General features: G+C 40.6%; 1 protein-coding gene across 2 annotated transcripts in view; it reads right to left on the bottom strand.

Annotated features, from left to right (window-relative positions):
* LOC146976784 (electrogenic sodium bicarbonate cotransporter 4-like) overlaps positions 1-23,566 on the bottom strand; it is a 54,961-nt gene that overhangs the window by 23,651 nt on the left and 7,744 nt on the right. For both annotated transcript variants that reach the window (XM_085792564.1, XM_085792563.1), the window contains exons 3-16: positions 20,860-20,989; positions 19,338-19,498; positions 18,110-18,265; positions 17,079-17,186; positions 14,961-15,016; positions 10,397-10,554; positions 9,240-9,327; positions 8,967-9,121; positions 6,955-7,080; positions 6,410-6,584; positions 5,448-5,581; positions 3,701-3,881; positions 2,102-2,192; positions 1,257-1,315 (exon numbers count right to left, since the gene is read on the bottom strand). In XM_085792564.1, coding sequence (XP_085648690.1) covers positions 1,257-1,315; positions 2,102-2,192; positions 3,701-3,881; positions 5,448-5,581; positions 6,410-6,584; positions 6,955-7,080; positions 8,967-9,121; positions 9,240-9,327; positions 10,397-10,554; positions 14,961-15,016; positions 17,079-17,186; positions 18,110-18,265; positions 19,338-19,498; positions 20,860-20,989 — 1,778 coding nt within the window. The remainder of the gene's footprint in view (positions 1-1,256; positions 1,316-2,101; positions 2,193-3,700; positions 3,882-5,447; positions 5,582-6,409; positions 6,585-6,954; positions 7,081-8,966; positions 9,122-9,239; positions 9,328-10,396; positions 10,555-14,960; positions 15,017-17,078; positions 17,187-18,109; positions 18,266-19,337; positions 19,499-20,859; positions 20,990-23,566) is intronic.

The raw sequence follows: 23,566 nt of genomic DNA, 5'->3' as shown, positions 1-23,566 counted from the left end.
CACAGGACTTTCAGCTAGCATTCAAACAGCTTTGATTTATAATGACAGTATAGAACTCAGGATTTCAGGCTCTCTGTGGCCTGGTGGCAGAGTAAAGGTTGACTGATCATGAGGTCATGGCTTTGATTCCTGCCTCAGTCATGTCACATCATTGTTTGACTGGACCAGTCCCAGCCTGGTCAGATGCGTACATGAACTGATGAAGCCTCTTGGATGAGAGGTGAAACGTCTTCCTAGACAAATAACTAAGTCGAGTTGCTTTCGATTTAACCTCCTTTGAAATCATTGTTTGACTTTCAACTATTCAGCTGCCATTGGACAGTCTTTACTGATAGTATAAAGCTCCTTGTATTTCAGGTTCTCTGTGGTCAAAAGGTTAGTGTGTCAGGTCACCAATCATAAAGCCATGGGTTCAATGTCCTCTGCTAATTCAGCATGGCTTCAGCAATGGCTTTCAGCATTCACATGCATTTTCCGTTAGGAAATGCTCTTTCTAGTTTAAGTCTATTGCTGAAGTAAAAATCTAAAAGGAGATTATTAATTTCTTTTTGGTGAATGAAACACTTGCACTATTTGTCAATTGCATTTGCTAATTCAGCAATGGCGTTCAGCTGCTTTCAGCATTTACACATATTTCCTTCAGGAAATACAATTTCTAGTTTTCCCTACTTTCCGCCTTTTTATGGACCTCCTCTAGTCCTGCATACTTTGTGCTATTTCAACAATTCACATATCAAAACGTGCAGCTTTTTCCTGGACATTATCAGAATTACTTTTCTCTTTCATCCTATTTATACTTTTAAAAATATACATTTTTTTGTCCCATAGGAAATACATTGGAACAACAATCAAACTCTGAAACTACTGGTTGATTCCTGATTGTATAAAGCTCCTTGTATTTCAGGTTCTCTGTGGTCAAAAGGTTAGTGTGTCAGGTCACCAATCATAAAGCCATGGGTTCAATTTCCTCTGCTAATTCAGCATGGCTTCAGCAATGGCTTTCAGCATTCACATGCATTTTCCGTTAGGGAATGCTCTTTCTAGTTTAAGTCTATTGCTGAAGTAAAAATCTAGGAGGAGATTTTTAACTTCTTCCAAAGTCATTTTTAGGCTAAATACTAACTCTACTTTATACAAGACTGACTGAAACAGTCACTGCTGCACCTTAACAAATACAAAATAAAGATACAAAACTGATGCTTCATAAACATCAGGGTCAGATTTGTGCAGCTGATGTGAGTGATGTCATCACTTACCAACAGAGTCATGTTATCGTCTGAGAGCGGAGCTGAAACATTCAAGCCCAGAACAGAAGCTACAAAACAACACAAAAACACACAACGACAGGATGAGACACAGAAAACATCACAGTCTCATCTGATTCTATCTGTTTATTTAATACTAAATACTCACTTTGTCATGATGCATCCAGAGGTGAGCACAGACACAGAGTAAACATGAGTAAACAACAAACATCCACAACACTTCACATTAACTCAGGTTAATCTGTTCACTAATGAAAATGCGAAACAAGTCATAATTTGTGACTTTAAAGCTCATACGTATGTCAAACTCAAGGCCCGCAGGCTAAAACCGGCACACAATGGAACTATCTATGGTTCGCATGTGAAATATGACTGAAGGCATGCATGTAAATCTGCAGGTGTCGACATGCAAGTTGAAAACATAAGGAGCTAAAAAAAAAATAAAAAAAAATAAAAATCCATAGTATTAATGGGTCAAAGTTCTTGTTATCGGTTAACGGCTGTGCATTCCTATTAGAAATAACTATTAACCTGCAGATAGAGCCATGAGAAATGGATGCAATTGATTTTTTTTTATTAATTGAATGATTAATGTTGTTTTATATGCAATAACTTACATGCTTTGTTAGTTGCAGATTCAATATGTGCAATAAGGTCATTTCAATAAGTTCTCAATAAACACTGAACCACTTGGCCATCAACTTGTAAGCAACACACTGTTAGAACAATTGACTATAAAACCACAAACTGTCACTTTACCGTTTGTGTTTTCATGCAGATCAAACAAACATAACATATCAAAGTGACCTGCTCCTCCGCTGTGTGTGAGGACTCACCCTGGTCCGGAGCGATGCAATCACACCTGTAGGCTGTGATGTAGTCGGGTTTGAAGCCGCGGTTTATTGGGTAATATTTAAAGGATCCGACCTGCAGAGGAGGAAATGTTTTAACTCTGATGCTACTGAGAGTGAGACAGGAGAGGACAGGACGGGACGGGACAAGATGACAGGAAAGGAAAGGAAAGGAAAGGAAAGGACAAGACGACAGGAAAGGAAAGGAAAGGAAAGGAAAGGAAAGGACAAGATGACAGGAAAGGAAAGGAAAGGAAAGGAAAGGACAAGATGACAGGAAAGGACAGGAAAGGAAAGGACAAGACGACAGGAAAGGAAAGGAAAGGACAAGACAGGAAAGAAAAGGACAAGACGACAGGACAGGACAGCACAGGAAAGGAAAGGAAAGGACAAGACAGGAAAGTAAAGTAAAGTAAAGGAAAGGACAAGACGACAGGAAAGGAAAGGAAAGGAAAGGAAAGGAAAGGAAAGGAAAGGAAAGGACAAGACGACAGGAAAGGACAGGACAGGACAGGACAGTAAAGGAAAGGAAAGGAAAGGAAAGGAAAGGAAAGGAAAGGAAAGGACAGGAAAGGAAAGGAAAGGACAAGACGACAGGAAAGGACAGGAAAGGAAAGGAAAGGAAAGGAAAGGAAAGGAAAGGAAAGGAAAGGAAAGGAAAGGAAAGGAAAGGAAAGGAAAGGACAGGAAAGGAAAGGACAGTAAAGTAAAGGAAAGGAAAGGAAAGGAAAGGAAAGGACAGGACAGGACAGGACAGGAAAGGAAAGGAAAGGACAAGACGACAGGAAAGGAAAGGAAAGGAAAGGAAAGGAAAGGAAAGGAAAGGACAGGACAAGATGACAGTAAAGTAAAGGAAAGGAAAGGAAAGGAAAGGAAAGGAAAGGAAAGGAAAGGAAAGGAAAGGAAAGGAAAGGAAAGGAAAGGAAAGGAAAGGAATGGAAAGGAAAGGAAAGGACAGGACAGGACAGGACAGGACAGGATGACAGGACAGGAAAGGAAAGGAAAGGAAAGGAAAGGAAAGGAAAGGAAAGGACAAGATGACAGGACAGGAAAGGAAAGGAAAGGAAAGGAAAGGAAAGGAAAGGAAAGGAAAGGAAAGGAAAGGAAAGGAAAGGAAAGGAAAGGAAAGGACAAGATGACAGGACAGGAAAGGAAAGGAAAGGAAAGGAAAGGAAAGGAAAGGAAAGGAAAAGAAAGGAAAGGAAAGGACAAGACAGGAAAGTAAAGTAAAGTAAAGTAAAGTAAAGTAAAGTAAAGTAAAGGACAGGACAGGAAAGGAAAGGACAAGACAGGTAAGTAAAGGAAAGGAAAGGAAAGGAAAGGAAAGGAAAGGAAAGGAAAGGAAAGGAAAGGAAAGGAAAGAAAAGGAAAGGAAAGGACAAGACAGGTAAGTAAAGTAAAGTAAAGTAAAGTAAAGGAAAGGACAAGACGACAGGAAAGGAAAGGAAAGGAAAGGAAAGGAAAGGAAAGGAAAGGAAAGGAAAGGAAAGGACAGGACAGGAAAGGAAAGGAAAGGAAAGGAAAGGAAAGGAAAGGAAAGGAAAGGAAAGGAAAGGACAAGAGGCCAGCAGAGGAGACACGGACCATCTTCTTGATGGCGTCGGAGATGAAGATGAAGGAGATGAGGCTGGAGAATCCCTCCTCGGTGAAGCGCGTCATGTACTTGATGATGTAACTGGCGTCGGTGACGACCAGCAGGAAACACTGGAGACACGAGTGGAGGCCGATCCACAGACGCAGCTCCATGTAGTCGATGTCGTTGCTCCTGACGACGGAGACAGAGTAGGAGGGGTCGAAGACGAGGGTGAGGGTGTGTGTGTGTGTGTGTGTGTGTGTGTTAGGGGTGGGCATTGCCAAGGACCTCACGATACGATACGACACACATCACGATACTTGAGTCACGATACGATACGATATTGCGATATCTAAATTTTGCGATATATTGCGATATTCTACATAGTTCACTGAAAAATGTAAAAGGCATTATGCATTTTAAAATCCGAGTTGTATGTACATCAGATGATAGTGATCATTTATGGGACAAACTGAGTCAAAACAGAGCTCTCGTTTAAATTGCACATTGAAAACCTGGTAAAAAAACTCAGGCTAAAGCTTGGCTTCTTTTATAGAAATCGCGTGTGTTTCTCTCTGCGAGTGCGTAACTTGCTTGTGTCGTCAACTTTCCTACCGGTAGTTGACTATGGAGATGTGTTGTACATGTGTGCTTCGTCCAAAAGCCTAGCAGCTTTGGACACTGTATATCACAGTGCATTAAGGTTTTTCACTTGTTGTGGTCGTCTCACTCATCACTGCCAGCTCTACTTGAAGTCCGGGTGGCCATCTCTGAGCACCCGGAGAGAAACTCACTGGTTGCTTATGATCTATAAGGCTCTCCTTGGTATGGTTCCTTCCTACCTCTGTTCACTCCTCCGTCGAACAGAAAATCGATATGCCTTAAGGTCCAGTGATATTTATTGTTTGAACATCCCTCGAGTGCGGACTGAATTAGGGAAAAAAGCGTTTAGTTACGCCGCTCCATCAACATGGAACAACCTCCAGGCTGAACTGAAATTGTCTGAACTTGTATCTTTTAATGTTTTCCGTCACTTCTTAAAGGTCCGACAAAAAAAATCAATTGAGCGGTGCCTTTGCAGACCAACCTTGTCACCATGACCCCCTTGCTCCTTGCACTTTTGTTTTAACCTCTAGTGTATTATGGCCCTATTTATTATAAAGTAATATTGTAATGTATTTTGTATTTTTATAATGCTGACGACATGTGCTGCTGCCCTCTTGGCCAGGTCACCCTTGAAAATGAGATCTCGATCTCAATGGGTCTTTTTACCTGGTTAAATAAAGGCTAAATAAAAATAAAAAATAAAAAAATGATTCAAATTATCCATGCCATTTTATACAAGTGCAAGTTACAACAACATGTTTGCATGTACAACACACTGTCTGAGGCAGCAGTACAGTGACACCTCGCGGAGCAGAGGTGCGGAAGTCGTACTGGATTTACGTCTGAAACATGATTTATTATTTGAAAAAATATCGATATTGGGGGGCGTCGAGTGGAGCAGGAGGTTAAGCAGGCGCCCCATGTAGAGGCTACAGTCCTCAACCCCCCCTCTCTCTGTCTCTCTCAACTATAATATGAATAAAGGCATCAAAAGCCCCCCCCCAAAAAAAAATCGATATTCAAATTTTGAATATCGATATCGTATCGTGATATAAAGTATTACAATATATTGCCACATCGATATTTTTGCCCACCCCTAGTGTGTGTGTGTGTAAGTCAATGTGTGTGTGTGTGTGTGTGTGTGTGTCGTACTTGCTGAACTCGTAGAGCAGCTTCTCGAAGATGAGGATGGGTCCGGTGGAGCTGAGGATGATCAGAGGTTGTCCTCCCAACAGACAGAAGACAGTTCCTGCTAGAGCCGTTCCTAGGAAACTCTCCATCACACCCTGACACAGGGAGGGGGGGTTATCAATACATTAATTAATCAGGCTGATTAATGATGTTTTTCATCAGCAGCATTGGCCGACAATAAAAAGGTGGCGTTCTTTTAATTCATTTGAATCTGGATTAAATCCTGGTTTAAACTGAAGTTCTGTTGCATTATACCAGATTAGAATTAAAGGTGAGAGTTCAACATTTTGGCAAATCGGCCCATTGTCATAACCCCTTTAGTCATAGCAGTAGGTTTTTTACCTTTAATTGTCGGTGCAAGCTATTTTTAGAACGGCAGAGCAGAGCCGTGAGCTGCTCAGAGCTACGCTACGGAGGCTCATTATGGGATTTCTTGGTTTCCCTCATCAAACTCATCAAATACACAATCCAACAACTCCACAACGCTCTGGTGGACAAGTTGTGAGCTGCACATTCACCACGCTATGAGATAATAACACAACGTTACCACACAGAGTTGTTTTAGAGGGAAATACAGAGACTGTTGATGAAAAACTGTCCCTGAAGGCAACGTGCATCAGCGGTTTTGCATGAATTTCCCAACAAAAAACAAAATTTCGTTGAATATGTCTATGCAATGACAATAAACATAAACTATACTATAAAAACTATAAACTAAACTATAAAAACATAACTAATTTGAATGTTTTACTGTCTGTTGTCTTGTCTGTTTCATCTGTTCTGTGTTTAAAAAATAAAAAAACACCAGTTCACAGTTGGATTGAACATGGCTGCCAAAGAGTTTTTAATCCTCCTCTGACAATAACAGATCATATTTATGATGACTCAGCAATGAATTGATTGCCAGTCGCCATGACACCTGCCTGGTAGTTGTCGGTGGCGTCTCCTAGCAACCCTCCGAAGGTGATGGCGTTGGTGATGCAGCCCAGGTAGATGAAGAGCACGGCGGAGATCGACTGGATGTGGAAACCGTCGTAGATGTCGGAGCAAAACCACGGCAGCTTCCTCTTCATGTCCAGCCACAGACCGCCAGCAAACCTGCAGGACAGAATTTAGTTCTTTGTTGAGGTTTTAATGCATATTGTTGTGTATTATTGCAGTAGCCTATATGAAATACGTTTATATTAAGCTGTGATTGTTGTATGGTGTTAAATTGTGTTCCTCGTATGTGACGGAAATAACGTTTAACTGTTATCAAGGCTGTAACATTACATGTGCACTCATCTGCAGCATCTCCTCTCTCTTCATTTGCCTCCAAAATAAACATCATTTACTGCTGCATTTATCTTTCTTATTCAGCTATGAGCCACAATAATACGCCAAACTTCCTTCAGGTATCCATGTTTTTTCTCTTCCGAGTTCCTGCAGCGTGAACGTAATGATGTCCCAGGTTAAATGTCATGGTTACCTTCCGGTGAACTTGAGCTCCTCTCCGAGCTCGTGAGGAGCAGGAAGCTCCTCGTCTTCTCCTCCGGCTGCTCCTCCTGCCGAGCCGTTCATCTGACCCAGCTCGTTCAGGTTCAGCACCGACTTCCTGCAACCAGAACCAAGAGGAGGATCTGATGTTATTCCACTGGTTTCACTCCAGTCCTTTGAGTTTCTCTGATTCAATTTGAATAAAATCTGAAGAAACTGCAGGAACATAAATCCTGTGGTTGTTTTTATAAAGATAAAACTCCACTGACATTCTACAAATTCACTGTTTGGTTCTTGAATTTAATGTTTAAAAAGCTTTGGGGACCATGAATATTAAACTTTATTTTAAGTAGGGCTCAATCGATTATCTGCATGGCCAATAAAATATTCAGCAATTTTACAACAATCGGTATCGGCCATTTTTTTTCACCGATAACCGATAAAATACATTTATCTTAAAACGCGCTCCTTTGTGTTATTCTATGAAAATTAAAGGTGTTATTTATCACAGATTTTCACAGTGTACAAAAAATAAGCCAACAGTTTACTGTATTCTGCCTAATCCCAGGTGTGTTGTTCTATATCTTGACACCAAAATTTTCATTTTTACCGCAAATATCGGCTCTAAATATCAGTTATCGCTTTCCTTTATTACTAATAATCGGTATTGGCACTAAAAAAACAACAGCACGTTGGTCGATCTCTAAACTTAAAGCAGAAGTAAGTGATATATTTGTGTTAATATAAGTCTTAAATAGTTGTATCTTCCGACAGCAATCACTTCTATAGAGTGTTTGGTCTGAAACACGGGTCTGTCAGTCACTCTGCTCTGCTCTGAGCCCAGGAGAAAACATTTATCGTATCCTACAGTTTTTATCCAATGAGGAGAGAGAACGGCATGCAGGGCTGTGTGTGCAGCCAAGGGACGCCGTGAATGTGGCGACGTAGGGACGAGGACTGTTATGGTGCGTTCAAGGAAACTCGTAACTCGTGTTTTTCCGACCGTGAAGTGGTACCAGTTCGATCTGGTACGAGTTCACGGGTCAGAAGTTACGAGTGGCCGTTATAGTGACTTTCACAGGTAAAACAGGTCGGAAAAACACGAGTGGGTTGCCTGAAACGCTACAAAGTCGTAAGTTGTGACTTGAAGCTGTAATTTACGATTTCAAAAGCCTGCCTGGAACGCAGCATTAGCGAAAACGACCGGACCACTTACTTCTGCTTTAATCATAAGGAGCTACAATCAAAATTCAAACTGCTCACTTCCTGGTCACTTTTACTTACACTAATATACTGTAAATAAAATCAGTTATTGAAATATAAATATATGATAGTTTAAGACTTCTACTTTGGTAATACTCTAACAAAACTCTAACTTCTACCAAACTCACTTTCTGAGTAACTTTGACTGAAGTGTTGGTTAAAACTCTTGTAACTGCTGCATTTGGATGTTACAGAAACTGTGGCTTCAGGTTTAGTTAAAATATAAAATATATAATATCAACAGAGATGCAAGTTATCTACTTCACTAAGAAAGTTGATTAATAAACATCATTATTGGGAGTTACTAACCCTGAGATACTCACATTTGATGCTTGAGAAGCTGTGGGAACCCTGAATATTAAACTTTATTATAAGGAGCCACAATAAAGTTCATAATGAAAATTCTAACGTTGAATAGTTCAGGTTCAGATTCGACTTTCTGGGATTGCATTGACTTCAAATCAGACAATTATTAATTTAGTTTATTAAATCTGGTCTTTTTTAGTCTGAGATTGTTTTATCTAAATCTGATTTTATTCTATAGACCGTTTCAGAGAGTATAAACAAATACAGGTGTTACCAAGGATACTAATTAAGGCTCCATTCCATTTAGTGTAGCAGAGCGTTTTCTAATGAGCCACACCTGTCTTTGTTTATACTCTCTGAAAGGGTCTATTCACTGTGCTTCATCTAAACTTAAACCTCTGTGTCGTCTTGTGTTGCCTCTAAATAAAACCGTGCCTCATCTCGGCTGAAGGAACCTTCTTGGGCGGTTCGATCCGGATCTTCGGGTCCCACTCGCCCGGCGGGAGGACGATGACCTCGTCCAGGAACTCGTCCACGCCCGCGATGAGGTCGTCACGGTCCCGCGCTTTGTAGGCGACATCGCTGAACAGCTGGAGGGAAAATAAAGACAGAAAGACAGGAAGTCAGGAAGTGTGGGTGTGATGATGTCAGCGTGATGTCAGCGTGATGTCAGCGTGATGTCATCTGCGGAGGCGTCGCTTCACTCACGTCGTCCACCATCAGCGTGGCGATGGCTCGGCCGATCTCGTTGTAGGACTTGGTTTTCCCGTGAGGACCCAACAGGATGAAGAGAAACCTGGAGGAGGAAGAGATGAAGATTTGTTCTTAGTTTTGACTCGTTCATTCAAGTGTTTGCAAATGAAGAAACGTCGCTACGCGGTTACGACGACACGGAGCAGAAAGAACGGAACCAGACGACAAACATTCAGTTTCACCGTTTACATGATGTCATTTTACTTTCTATCGGTTCAAGAAAAGGTTTATTCCACCTCTTTGAAACTGAATGAAACTCCATTCAGTTTAGGTTGTTTATTCTGATTGAGCTGTTTATATGAAGCATCTTCATTTGGGTTGGACTCTAAACTACGGAAGAGCAGCAGGTCCAACAATGGAGACTTTTTTTAAAGATTCTTGAAAGTCAGAGTTGAAAGTCAGAAATCATTTCTGAGATACAAACTCAGAATTTCTAAGATAAAAACTCAAGATTTCTGAGATAAAAGTCAGAATTTCTGAGATAAAACTCAAAATTTCTGAGGTAAAATTCAGAATTTCTTGGATAAAACTTAAAATTTCTCAGAATTTCTGAGATAAAAGTCAGAATTTCCAAGCTAGAACTCAAAATTTCTGAGTTAAAAGTCAGAATTTTTGAGGAAAAACTCAAAATTTCTAAGATAAAACTCAAAATTTCTGAGATAAAACTCAAAATTTCTAAAATAAAACGTAAAATTTCTAAGATAAAAGTCAGAATTTCTTAGATAAAACTCAAAATTTCTAAGACAAAACTCAGAATTTCTGAGATAAAACTCAAAATTTCTGAGATAAAAGTCAGAATTTTTGAGGAAAAACTCAAAATTTCTAAGATAAAAGTCAAACTTTCTGAGATAAAACTCAAAATTTCTAAAATAGAACGTAACATTTCTAAGATAAAAGTCAGAATTTCTGAGATAAAACTTAAAATTTCTTAGATAAAAGTCAGACTTTCTTAGATAAAACTCAAAATTTCTAAGATTAAAAACTCAAAATTCCTGAGATAAAAACTTTTTATCTCAGAAATGATTTCTGAACAGAGTCTCTGCTGCTCTTCGGGACTGAACCGGTTCCGACCAGAGCCTCCGTCTCCATGGTAACCAGCTGCGGAGCCTCACCTGGTGGGCACCGGCACCTCGGTGAGGCCGCCCAGCGTCGTGGCCTGAGCCAGACGCACGAAGGAGACGAAGGGTTTGTCCAGGAAGTCGACTTCTCCGATCAGCACGTTGGAGGCTTCAGCGTCGCGGGGGATCTTCTTCATGAACTTGTTCTTCAGCTGAAACACAAACACAAATATCTGGTTTAACACGTCGTCATGTGAACTGACTTTGTTAAAAGATTAAAGGGACAACGAGGAGTTTCTATTTGGTTATAAAAAGTCTCACGTTAATGTGGATGAATCTACGTTACCACTTGTTAATGGTCCATTTTAGATAAATCTATGGTTTTGTCTCTATGGTTATTAGGGCCACGGGCAATCGCACCGGGCACTGGTCCCAACAGCTATGAAATAGCTGCAGGGACCAGGGACCAGGGACCAGGGACCAGCTGCAAAGCCCGGGCACTACTGTTATTGTGTGGATTTTTTCCTAGTTATTCTATTTTCTCCTTCATCTTCCGGCCAGACTTCGGTCCAAATTATATATCAAAATGTGCGTCCTGATCGGGATCAGTGTGCTATTACTTTTCTCAACAGTGTACGAATTTTTCGCGACGTAAGTCGCGAAAAACTACGCAAAATTTTGCATGTAAGTCAATGGGACGGACGGGAAAAAAAGAGCGAAAAAGACCAATCATTGGAGTTTAACAAACGTCTACTGCTCAGGCATACTTTCACCTAGAGACTTCATTTGAACTTTAAACAGTAGACACAAGTCTTGTGTATTGTCGTATTACTCCACGTTTTGATAGGTCATATAGTTTTTGATCAATCCCTGATCAATGACCATGATCATTTTTGGAGAAATTATGAGTTTATAATGGGTGTGTATTGGACAGAATGTTCGTGTCAGAGTGCGTGACATCATCGGTTAGAGTGGGAGAGAGTGAAGAAACATTCTGTATTTTTTCTGGATAAACTGTCAGCACGGCCACAATTTTCACTCTACACACATAATTTTTTCAGAATTTGTAAGACAAACTTGTTATCTCTCATGTCATGTGCTCAAAATATCAGAGAGACTTACAGAACTTACAGAATCAGCCTCTGAGTGCAGCCACGTCTGTCTCTGCTCCTCATTGAGTCCAATACAAATATTTTCTGAGAGGAGCAGAACGGCCTGATGTTTTAAAACTGCCAGCGTCGCCAAAATATTTACTGTAGAAACACCAAATCGTACCGAAATTTTCAGTAAGTCCTTAGAGCAATGTGATCTGTGTTTTGTTCTGATAGGAGTTACCGTTTTCTCACCCTAAGCCTAAATGTGAGACCGGTGCAGAGGCAGAAAATGGCTCTTTTTCTCCACGTTTCTGTCTGTCTCAGCCTGCGGGGGCCCCTATCGCCGTGGTAACCTCTTTGATCCTCAGGCCAGAGCTCGTTAACTTCATAAACAATCCACCTGGCGCTCGTTTAAATGTTTATAAACACAGACACAGCTAAATCAGACTGACACAGGATGCAGCTACTAACTAACTATGTGACAAGTCAGTCACACACACACACACAGACTCTAGAGCCAGCTTCATGTGATTACAGTTACACACACACACACACACACACACACACACAGGTAACCTAATGTGGTTACAGCTCCTCCATATCAGTGCTTATAGAAAGATGATCATGTCTGTCTGATCAGCTCTGTCTTGACCTTAAGATCGTGGGTTTGATTCCCATGTTGACAGAGATGGCACAACCCGCAGTAGCTCCCGTGGCCCATTCAAAATTTCCCGAGAGGAAATTTTCTACTTTTGTTATCATTAGTGGTGGTGGAAATGCTGGGCGAGCCGACCAGCGTTTCTTTACTTTCGGTTTCGTGGCGAGTCATGAGAATAACGCCGCCGTATGAATCTCCGTTTATGGTGGGAACTACGACGGTATGTGATCGTCTTCCAACCTCTGACTTTAATTCTTGATGAATGAAAACATGAGTCTGTCTTGCGCCGGTCAGAGAATTTCACGATGCGGAGGCTCATAAATGTAGTGTGGAAACACTTCGCTTTAACAAAACTCCTCGTTGTCCCTTTAATAGAATCAATTATATAACTTTGATCTTAAAATGAGCAATAAAGATCTGCTGACTCATGTTTTTCACAACTCATGACAAAGGGTTTAGTATAAAACCACAGCCAAGTTTCCTTCTTCCTCCCTCCTCTTCCTGCTTTTCCTCCTCCTCTCTCTTCTCTTCTCCTTCCTCCTCCCTTTCCTTCCTCCTCCTCCTCCTCCATCTCCTCTCTCTTCTTCCTCCTCCTCCCTCCCTTCTTCTTCCTCCTCCTCTTCCTCCCCCCTCTCCTCTCTCCTCCTCACTCCTCTCCTTCTCCTCCTCCTCCTCCCTGATGAAGCACGTGGCGGTCAAGTGGTCGGTGCTTAAATTAAAACCAGCTCAGAATCTGTTAATGCTGCTTTCAGAGTCAATCTCTAACTTCTGTAAACAAGACGACACACACACACACACACACACACACGTTCAGTGTGTGTGTGTGTGTGTGTGTGTGAGAGAGCTGGTTCATGTTGTTCAGATTAGATGAAGCTGGAGGTTTATTAACTCATCATTAACTCACATGAACCAGTTAGTAATTATTTCAAAGTTATTTTAAAGTTCCTGTCCAGATATTTACTGAATACTAAATACTAAATCACCGCCGACAACAATGAGTCGTGAAACTGTTAAATATTCTTCACCTTTAATCTCTGAGAAAGAACAGAAGCTTAGTGAGAAAACAAACACACAAACAAACGACGAGGCGAGCAGCAGGTAGAAACAGAATCCACCACCGCGCCGGGGATTAGACGGATTAAAGGTTTGGATGACTCGGGGAAAAATATAACACATAAAACCGTGAACGCAGCCGAGTCGTTATTCTCCCACAGGAGATGAGCTGATCAACTGATCAACTGATCGACTTATCAATAACATCACAGACAGAGGCAGTGTGTGCATGGATCTGGAATTAAAGGGCAACTCCACTATTAAAGGACACATCAACAGTTCTGCTGCTTAGGCAGGCTTATTTACTTCAACAAGCCGACATGTTTGTAAAACTAGATCTGATTCAAAGTCTGGCGGAGTCGAGACCCAAGTTGACGCTCGGTGTGTTCAGGTGCAGTGGGAAGCTCCTGTTTGTGTTAGAAACACAGGAATATCAACTCTGGACTTGCTTGAAGTAAATAAACTTCTGGGTGCATGTTCTAGTCTCCACCTGACGCTGTCTGTGGGGAAAAATGTACACTTGAAGCAAGTCCAGAGTTGATATTCCTGTGTTTATGACACAAACGGGAGCTTCCCACTGCACCTGAACACACCGAGCGGCAACTTGGGTCTCGACTCCGCCAGACTTTGAATTAGATCTAGTTTTACAAACATGTCGGCTTGCTGAAGTAAATAAACTTCTGGGTGCATGTTTGAGTCTCCATCTGACGCTGTCTGTGGCTTTGAGGGATGGAAACAGCCTAAGCAGCAGAACTTCAATCTGCTCCCATTCATTGCTGCCGTGGCGACGCGGGGACAGACACAACTACCGCAAAACAGGAGACATTAAACTGAAAATCTTCAGATTCATTCTTTTAGACCTAAAATGTTAGGAACATAGAGCCCCGAGTTGAATTTGCCCGGAATTGTCCTTTAATACACAAAGAGAAAGTGATGAGTTGCATTATGGGAAACGTAGGCCTCGGCTGCTACAGCTGTGTTTAAAGAATAACTATTGATCACATGTTATTAATCATTTACCAATGACTAAAAAAAGTTACAATTTGTGGATTAAAAAAACATATTTTTTAAATAATAAGAGTTTAGCTCCATGTTTAGTCTCCACTAGCTCATCTGGAAACATCTGGACCTGCAGCTGCTGATAACAACATGAGGCGTGTCTCCTTTAAACCAGTAAAAACCAGTGGGGCAGTAGGACCTGGCCCACTGGTGTAAAATGTTTTGATGGGGTTTTAAAGTTCAGTTCATGACCAAGTGCAAAGCCACATCACATACCACCAGGGATTAGGAGGGAAAAAATATGTCAACAGCCCTTTACTGTAACGTGCTGTGATGTGGGTGAACGGACTGTAAACACAACACAGTGTAGAAGCGTCTGTGTCGCTTCTACAGCAGCTGTTAAAGGGATAGTTCAACATTTTGTCAAATTGTCCCATCACCATAACCCCTATAGTCATAGCAGTAGGTTTGTTACCTTTAATTGTCGGTGCAAGCTATTTTTAGAACGGCGGAGCAGAGCCGTGAGCTGCTCAGAGCTACGCTACGGAGGCTCATTATGGGATTTCTTGGTTTCCCTCATCAAACTCATCAAATACACAACCCAACAACTCCACAACGCTCTGGTGGACAAGTTGTGAGCTGCACATTCACCACGCTATGAGATAATAACACAACGTTACAACTGTCCCTGAAGGCAACGTGCATCAGTAGTTTTGCATGAATTGACTATAGGGATTATGGCAATGGGCCAATTTGCCAAAATGTTGAACTATCCCTTTAAACACATTTGAAACACATTTTAACCACAGTTTACCTGGTCTGTGCTTGGTGTGTCTGAGATGTCGTTCATGCTCCGGCTCTGGGCTGGATCTGTGAATGAACCACACACTTATATTTGACTTTTAAAAACACACAACACGACAAAACTTACATTACATTACACATACATTATAATATAGATGAAAATATTTATATTTAATCCAATTAAAGTGTTTGGAGAGCAGCAGACTGAAGTGCCTCCTCAGCACGTTGAGTCTTTTCTCTGCAGGATTTTATTTTACTTTTTTTTCCCTTTCTCTCCCTTAAAGCAGATTTGGAAACAAATAAAATCGAACAGAGAAAGAACAGGAACACAACACACACACACACATGCACACACACAGCCCCCGAAATCCTCCCATAATCCCTTTCACCCAGATAGATTCACAAAAGAAAATCAGCAGAGGTGCAAACAATAGGAGCACAATCTTCTGAGTGAAAACGCACATAATGTCCAAAACACAGTGTTCTTGGTGAGAATACAAAACACACACGCACGCACACAGACACACACACACACACAGAAACACACACACACACACACACCCGTGTGTTGAAACCATGCAGTAGCTGGGAGTTAGCTGGGATCAGAGTAGATTAAAAACAAACAGTAAAGCAGAGAAGTTAAGAACGTGTGTGTGAGTCAGTGAAAAAGTACAAACTCTTGTTCCCTGATTGTGTGTTGTTTATATCCATGTTTAAAGTATTTTTATCTTCATCTGTTGGTGCCGTTTGCTTTTTTTTGATTGATTAAAATGTTTATTTCGAATATGAAAAAGGAAATTAACATTTAAACATGAGATATAGAAATACATATTTGAAAAGGAGTGAGAAAAAGTAAAACTTATAAACTCCCACCCCCTCTCCTTAAATAATGAAAAACTACCTAAACCTGTCTTGCTTTTTTAAAGTTTTGTTTAACGCATAAAATCAGTGAGATGTGCTTTAAATTTCAAAATAAAAGTATTTATTCTGCAGTAAAGGATCCCAATCTGAGGATTTGACATTTCTCATCTTTGTTTCTTTTGATTTATATATAACTATTTTAGGACTAATTTAAAACATTCAAATGAAACTATATGAAATAAGCAAGATTATTCTTATCAAACTGTGTATTGTTTATATCCATGTTTACAGTATATTTATCTACATTTGTTGGTGCTGTTTCCTTTTTTTAGAGAAAAGTTTTGTTTAACGCATTAAACCAGTGAAATGTACTTTAAATTTCAAAATAAAAGTGTTTATTCTGCAGTAAATGATCATGTAAAGGTTTAACAGTTCCCAACCTGAGGATTTGACATTCTCACATTTGTTCCTTTTGTGACATATTAACTATTTTAGGACTAATTTAAAACATTCAAATGAAACTATCTGAAATGTTTTGAGTTTAAATGAATGAATGAATCAATCTGTAATGAATAATTAATCAGATTTTATATGTTTATCAGATGCATCATTCCTAAACTTTGGGTGAATCTGTCACCAAAGTAAAACTGATTTGATTTGACTTTTTTCGAACATGTAAAAGTCAGCAAAAAACAAAACAGAGAGGAAAAGAAAACAAATAATTCCTTCCATTATCATTCGTTTACATGCACCAAAAGGAGAAGGAAGAAGTGTAAACTTATTTAATCCTACCTCCATTCACTAATCAAATAATATCCTCTATCAATTGTCTATCTATCTATCATCCATCCATAATAAATTAATCAAATTAAATGCAATGACATGAGAAACCGCAGCTGGTGACCTTTAGTGACCTTCACTTCCATGTTTCCTCCCTCAGGTCGTCTCTACATGTTTCCTGCCTACGGTTTATTACATGTTTTTCTGTTTGTTTTCTTCAATTCTCTCTTTTTTATTATGATTTTCCATGGTTCACATGTTCATTCACATAATAATTCACCATTTTCCTTCATTCATCTGTAAAGTAAAGTAACTGAATCACACTATCTATCTGCGATTCCATAGTTATGTAATACAGATATGAATGATTGGTCCTCCATGTTTGTTTTTAAGTAAACTCTTCTGACTGAAAGTGAAATATTGTGTGTGTGTGTGTGTGTGTGTGTGTGTGTGTGTGTGTGTGTGTGTGTGTCGTGTTGAGACTCACGCAGGCGGCCAAGGCTGGCTGACTGCCGAGTGTGTAGGTCTTCTGTGGAGCGGTGGATCCCAGAAGCTGAACTAGTGCAACGACTCAGATTAACCTGAGGACTACGGCCTGAGGGCAGAGACGGTCACCATGACGACCACGGCGACCACGACGACGCAGCAGCAGCAGCAGGTGTTAACGAAGAGCAGGTGATTTAACGAGGACAGGTGAGACAGGAGCAGATCAACGAGGAAGCAGCAGGAAGAAGTTAGAGTTAGAGAAACGCTTTCAACCACTTTAAAGGGATAGTTCAACATTTTGGCCCAAATAATCCCTATAGTCACAGCAGTAGGTTCGTTACCTTTAATTGTCGGTGCAAGCTATTTTTAGAACGGCGGAGCAGAGCCGTGAGCTGCTCAGAGCTACGCTACGGAGGCTCATTATGGGATTTCTTGGTTTCCCTCATCAAATACACAATCCAACAACTCCACAACGCTCTGGTGGACAAGTTGTGAGCTGCACATTCACCACGCTATGAGATAATAACACAACGTTACCACACAGAGTTGTTTTAGAGGGAAATACAGAGACTGTTGATGAAAAACTGTCCCTGAAGGCAACGTGCATCAGCGGTTTTGCATGAATTTCCCTCTAAAACAACTCTGTGTGGTAACGTTGTGTTATTATCTCATAGCGTGGTGAATGTGCAGCTCACAACTTGTCCACCAGAGCGTTGTGGAGTTGTTGGATTGTGTATTTGATGAGGGAAACCCATGAAGAAATCCCATAATGAGCCTCCGTAGCGTAGCTCTGAGCAGCTCACGGCTCTGCTCCGCCGTTCTAAAAATAGCTTGCACCGACAATTAAAGGTAACGAACCTACTGCTATGACTATAGGGATTATGGCAATGGGCTGATTTGGGCCAAAATGTAGGAACTATCTCTTTAACTTTGCTGATTGTTGATTGGTTGTTGAAAATGTGCACAAACTGAACACACAGAAGGACACACACACACAGATGCACACACACACACACACACACACAGACTCACTGGCGGCGGTGTTGGAGGACTTCCCGATGTCGGCCAGCGAGCGGTGGATCGGTTTCTTGGTTTGGTGCCGGTGCTTCCGCAGCAGAACGAAGCTGATCTTCTCCTTCAGCTCCGGAGCCACGAGGCCGTCGGCGATCTGACGGTCCACGATCTCGTCTGGGGTCAAAGGTCACAGATTATGATGATGATGATGATGATTATGAACAAATTAAAGTACAATCTGTGTTTCTACTTCCTTTTTATCATTTCTACCTCCTTTAATTGTTAGGGCTGGGACGATATGCTTTTCTCCCGATTCGATTCTTCAACGATGTTTTGGATGGCGATTTGATTTAAAATTGCGATTCTACGATATTGCCGATTCTCTCGATTTTTAGTCTTTAGCATTTTTAACATTTATCTGCACACAAATACTGTAGGAGCCTATAAATGAACATACTCCATTATAAAGTGAACTTAAACCCTTTTCAAAACCTGGACTCTCTGTATGTAAAAAAGGCGAACAAATGCACATTGCACAATATTTTAAAAAATTAAATTAAAAAAAAATCGATTTAAAAATCGTCAAAAAAGATATCGCGATATTTATGTGAATCGTTTTTTTTCTCCCGCCCCTATTAATTGTTTAGACATCTTACATCTCTTGGTCTCAGTTTTCATTTGTCGCTGTTGTTTAAGTTCTTCTGTCATTTTCTAAGTTAAGTTAAGTTTTTGCTTTTATTTGAAGGTGAAATACTACTTTGTAAACTCTTGTTTTTAAAGGTGCGACATACTGTAAATAAAGGAGTTATCACTATTATTATTTGTATACATATATATTTATTATAAAGAAATTAAATAACATAAATGGTGGATGTTATATAGAACTTAAACCTGCACTAATCCATAGAAGTTTCCATATCATCATTATATACAATGTTTATGTTTAATCAGAGAGCAGCTTAAAAACCCACAGAAAAGTGTTTTATATTGTATATTATGCATATTTAATTTGGCGTACATCATTTTATATGGTTATATATAGTGTACAGTGTATATTTCTTACTCAAAACAGAGACACTGTTTTATTGTTCTCTACCATCTTATCTTATCTTATCTTATCTCTGCTACTAGATACTTGAATTTCCCCTGGCATCAATAAAGTATCTCTAAGTCCAAGTGTTTTAAATCCCCAGTTCCTGTGTAATAATAAAGTTAAAGGTATAATTAACGGCACTATGAGACTGACCAACGATCTGTGGCAGTGAGTATCCGTCCAGGTCGAGCAGGATGCTCCCCGTCTGCAGACAGGTGCGGAGCTCAAAGAGGCTGTGGAGCGTCAGCGTGGAGACGTGAGGCTTACTCCACCGCTCTCCCCCCTCCTCCACCTTCTCCTCAAACTTCACCCACCTGCACAGAGACACAGAGACAGAGAGACACAGAGAGAGAGACAGAGTGGTTTACAGTTTATTACTATTATCGCTATGATACGTTCACTTTGTAGACTGAAACTAATTCATGCCCTGTGTTTTGTTTCATTGCTTTTGAAAAATAGTTGATTGAGTTCATTGAGTGCAAATTACAGTAATTTCTTCTGGTCCTTTTTCTTTTTATATATTTGACAGTTGTGAATGACAGCTACTGTAAATTATGTTTTTTTTCTCTCTTTACTCAAAGTACATTTCATTTGCAAATACTGTAAGACAGTAGTGTTTACTGCAAATCCTGTCATTTACTGTTCTTCTTCCATAAACTTTACGTTCTGCAAAGCTCTGAGATCGGTCGCTCACTTTTTGTACTTAGTGTTACAAAAAAAGGAACAAAATTCATGCCTAACAAATGAAAAATGAAGAGGGGTTCAAAATAAACTACAGCATAAACATCAATTTATGATCAATACAATAATCTGTCTATTGTAAAACAGTAGAGCACATGTAGCACATTGACACATGTAAAGTGATTGAGTTTGTGTTGTTCCATCAGTTGTCAGTGTTTTTACGACACTGTGCTGTGACTGACGACATGTTTCTGTTGGAAGACAACCTGTGTCGGTGTTTTGGTAGATTTGGTGAGTTGTGTTAGTGTATTATTGTATTTTGGAAATGTGAGTCTGTGTTTATTTACACAGTGTGATTTTGAGCATGGAATTAACTGTTTTGGGAATTGTGTGTTTTAGGTTTCATGTGTGTGAAGAGTTTTGAAAAAAGTGTTTTAAGTATTGAAATACGGGTCATAGCGATTGTAAAAAAAACTGTATGATCAAAATAATAATCTGTTGACTGTAAAACAGCAGATCTGACACGTGTGAAGTGATTCAGTTTGTGTTGTTGCATCAGTTGTCAGTGTTTTTTATGGCTAAATGTTTCTGTTTGTGTTATTGTATTTTGGAAAGTGTTTAGGTGACACTGTGTGGTTTTGAGCATGAAATGAATTGTGTGTTTTAGGCATCAATCATCATGTGCAGTAAAAAGTGTTTAAAGTTTTGGCAAATGGGTCATATAGCGATCGTATAAAGAAACTGTTGTTATTATTGGATGCTTCAGCAGAGCCAGTGATTGATCATTCAGGAGCAGCAGGAAAAGTGTTACGCAATTCAGATCATGTGTGTGTGGCGTTAGAGTCGTGTCACGCAGTCGCCGTCACCTCCGACCTTTAAATCCCATCAAAAGTGACCTGAAATCCTAAACTAATGAAGCTGTGACGCCCTGGGAGGTGTGTGTGTGTGTGTGTGTGTGTCTGTGTGTGTGTGTGTGTGTGTGTGTGTGTGTCACCTCGCCGACTCCTTCCACTCCAGCTCGCCGCCCTCGTGCTGCAGCGTGTCCATCTCGGTGAAGATGGTGGGGGTCGGCGTGTTGTCGTCCTCCCCCAGTATGTGGCGCAGACGCTCCGCTGCAGGGGAAACTTCAAAACAAAAACACAAAAGGGGCCAGAGGTTAGATTTTAGACTTTTATTAGAAGCAAAAACAAACCGATGTGTTGTTGACAGGGCCGGACCAAAGCTGCAGGGGGGCCGGGCGGAGAATCCGAGGGGCCCCCAGGGATTAAAGAGACCTAATACAAGTATTATTATTAGTAGTAGCTGAGTCTGTATAATAACCAGCGATAAGCATCAGAAAACACTATTATGGGATATCGTACACGCTCTCGGGGGCCCTCTAGTGGTCACAGAGAGCATGTTGTTGATTTATGCCTCAGTACAGGTGACAGTAGAAGTCAGGTAGTCGGAATTCCCAAGGGTGAACATACTGTGAGTTCCAAAAAAGAGTACACTCTTATGTCTTATGTAAATGATACTTAAAGGGATAGTTGAACATTTTGGCAAATTGGCCCATTGCCATAATCCCTATAGTCATAGCAGTAGGTTCGTTAAATTTAATTGTCGGTTTTTAGAACGGCGGAGCAGAGCCGTGAGCTGCTCAGAGCTACGCTACGGAGGCTCATTATGGGATTTCTTTGGTTTCCCTCATCAAACTCATCAAATACACAATCCAACAACTCCACAACGCTCTGGTGGACAAGTTGTGAGCTGCACATTCACCACGCTATGAGATAATAACACAACGTTACCACACAGAGTTGTTTTAGAGGGAAATACAGAGACTGTTGATGAAAAACTGTCCCTGAAGGCAACGCGCATCAGTGGTTTTGCATGAATTTCCCTCTAAAACAACTCTGTGTGGTAACGTTGTGTTATTATCTCATAGCGTGGTGAATGTGCAGCTCACAACTTGTCCACCAGAGCGTTGTGGAGTTGTTGGATTGTGTATTTGATGAGTTTGATGATGAGGGAAACCAAGAAATCCCATAATGAGCCTCCGTAGCGTAGCTCTGAGCAGCTCACGGCTCTGCTCCGCCGTTCTAAAAATAGCTTGCACCGACGAACCTACTGCTATGACTATAGGGATTATGGTGATGGGAACAATTTGCCAAAATGTTCAACTATCCCTTTAAGGCGGAAATACTAAAGAGTTAAGGTTTACTACAGAGTTTCTCTTTAACAGAAACGGTTTAATATCTACTACATGAACAGTCACAGAGATTCCTGCGTCCTGAGGATTTTATCGACATCCTCTCTTTTCCTCCAGCGCTGCCTGCAACTATTGGATCTGATGCTATTTATAATTATTAGGCTACATATTCATTCACTCATTCACTCACATTCATGCATCTCACTCTGAGGACTGGACACTTCAACACACAGACAATAAACGAACAACAAACACAGTTGGAGTTATGACATGTGACCAAACTCCTCTGTTGGTTTAAAATCTCAGCACAGAATCAAAAAAACAAAGCAAACCTCCTCTGTTGGTTTGTTTTTAGTGAGTCAAACATTTAGAAACACGTCTAGATTTAAACTTTCAGACATGAACCTTTGTTAACGAGTGAACGACAGCATCAGCTCCTCTAATTACCATCATCTGATAACCACGTGTATTGTGATCTATCAGTCCTGCACCTTTTCTAATTTTACTCTGAGCAGATCGATCTCCATTAACATCCGAGCCTGGAGGCGCTGCGCACACACACACACACACCCTCACACTGTAGCAGCATGTGTGTGTGTCTCTGTGTGTGTGTGTGTGTGTGCATGTGTTTTATTAACAGTTTGTTTCTGCAAAAGTTAAAAAACCTCGGTTCCTGAACTCTGAGTCCAGTTGGAACGACGGCCGTGTGACGTTCACAACCTCGACTCAGCGGTTCAGAGGAAACTGTTACGTAATCGGTGTGTGATGCTTGATTATAATACAATACAATGTTCCACAGTGAATCACTGTTTGTTTCCATCAGTGTGTGTCTGTGTGTGTCTGTGTGTGCGGGTTCAGTTCAGGTTTGTTTGATGAGTTCGCACACAAACAGAAGCTGTGTTGTAAATCTCCTCCTATCACGGATGTAGAGCCCTAACTACATAGTCTTCGCCATTTTGTAGTGTTGTTTGAATTCTCCGTGGCTGATTTCATCCACTATGTAGTATACGACAAAACACCCACAATGCACCGCAAAACTGAGTGAACAACTCCCGTATCCCACAATGCAATGTGGTCGTGTTTTGCCAGAGAAGAGCAGCAAGATAATCAGCATGTTAGCTACTGTGGGTCAATTCAAATCTGAAGGACGATAGGAACTTCATTTGTGATGAGTAACAGTTTGTATTCAAATAAAATAAATATAAATAAATGCAGATGTTACAAGAGAGGAAGGCACACACATACATTTACAGCATATATAAAGATGTTTGGATTAGGTGTTGTGGCATGTACCCTGAGAAATTTATTGTCATTCTCCCTTTTTCTGTGGGTCATGGTTTTTGGGGATACTTGATACCTTATCTATGTTTAAGTTAGCTTGGTCAAGAGGTTAAATGTCAGACGGTATAGGTTGGATTCTGTTTTTAGATCCTGTCTTTGTCTGACCATCTTGGTCAAGACTACAGTAGATCCTTCTGTTGGAGAACGTGGAGTTTTAGAATTAGAGAAC

Source organism: Trachurus japonicus, chromosome 12 (genome assembly GCF_045865225.1).
Source record: "Trachurus japonicus isolate A0001 chromosome 12, Traja_1.0".
In the NCBI taxonomy this organism is placed as follows: Eukaryota; Metazoa; Chordata; class Actinopteri; order Carangiformes; family Carangidae; genus Trachurus; species Trachurus japonicus.
The sequence above is the reverse complement of the archived record's forward strand: the minus strand, read 5'-3'. Positions and strand labels throughout refer to the sequence as shown.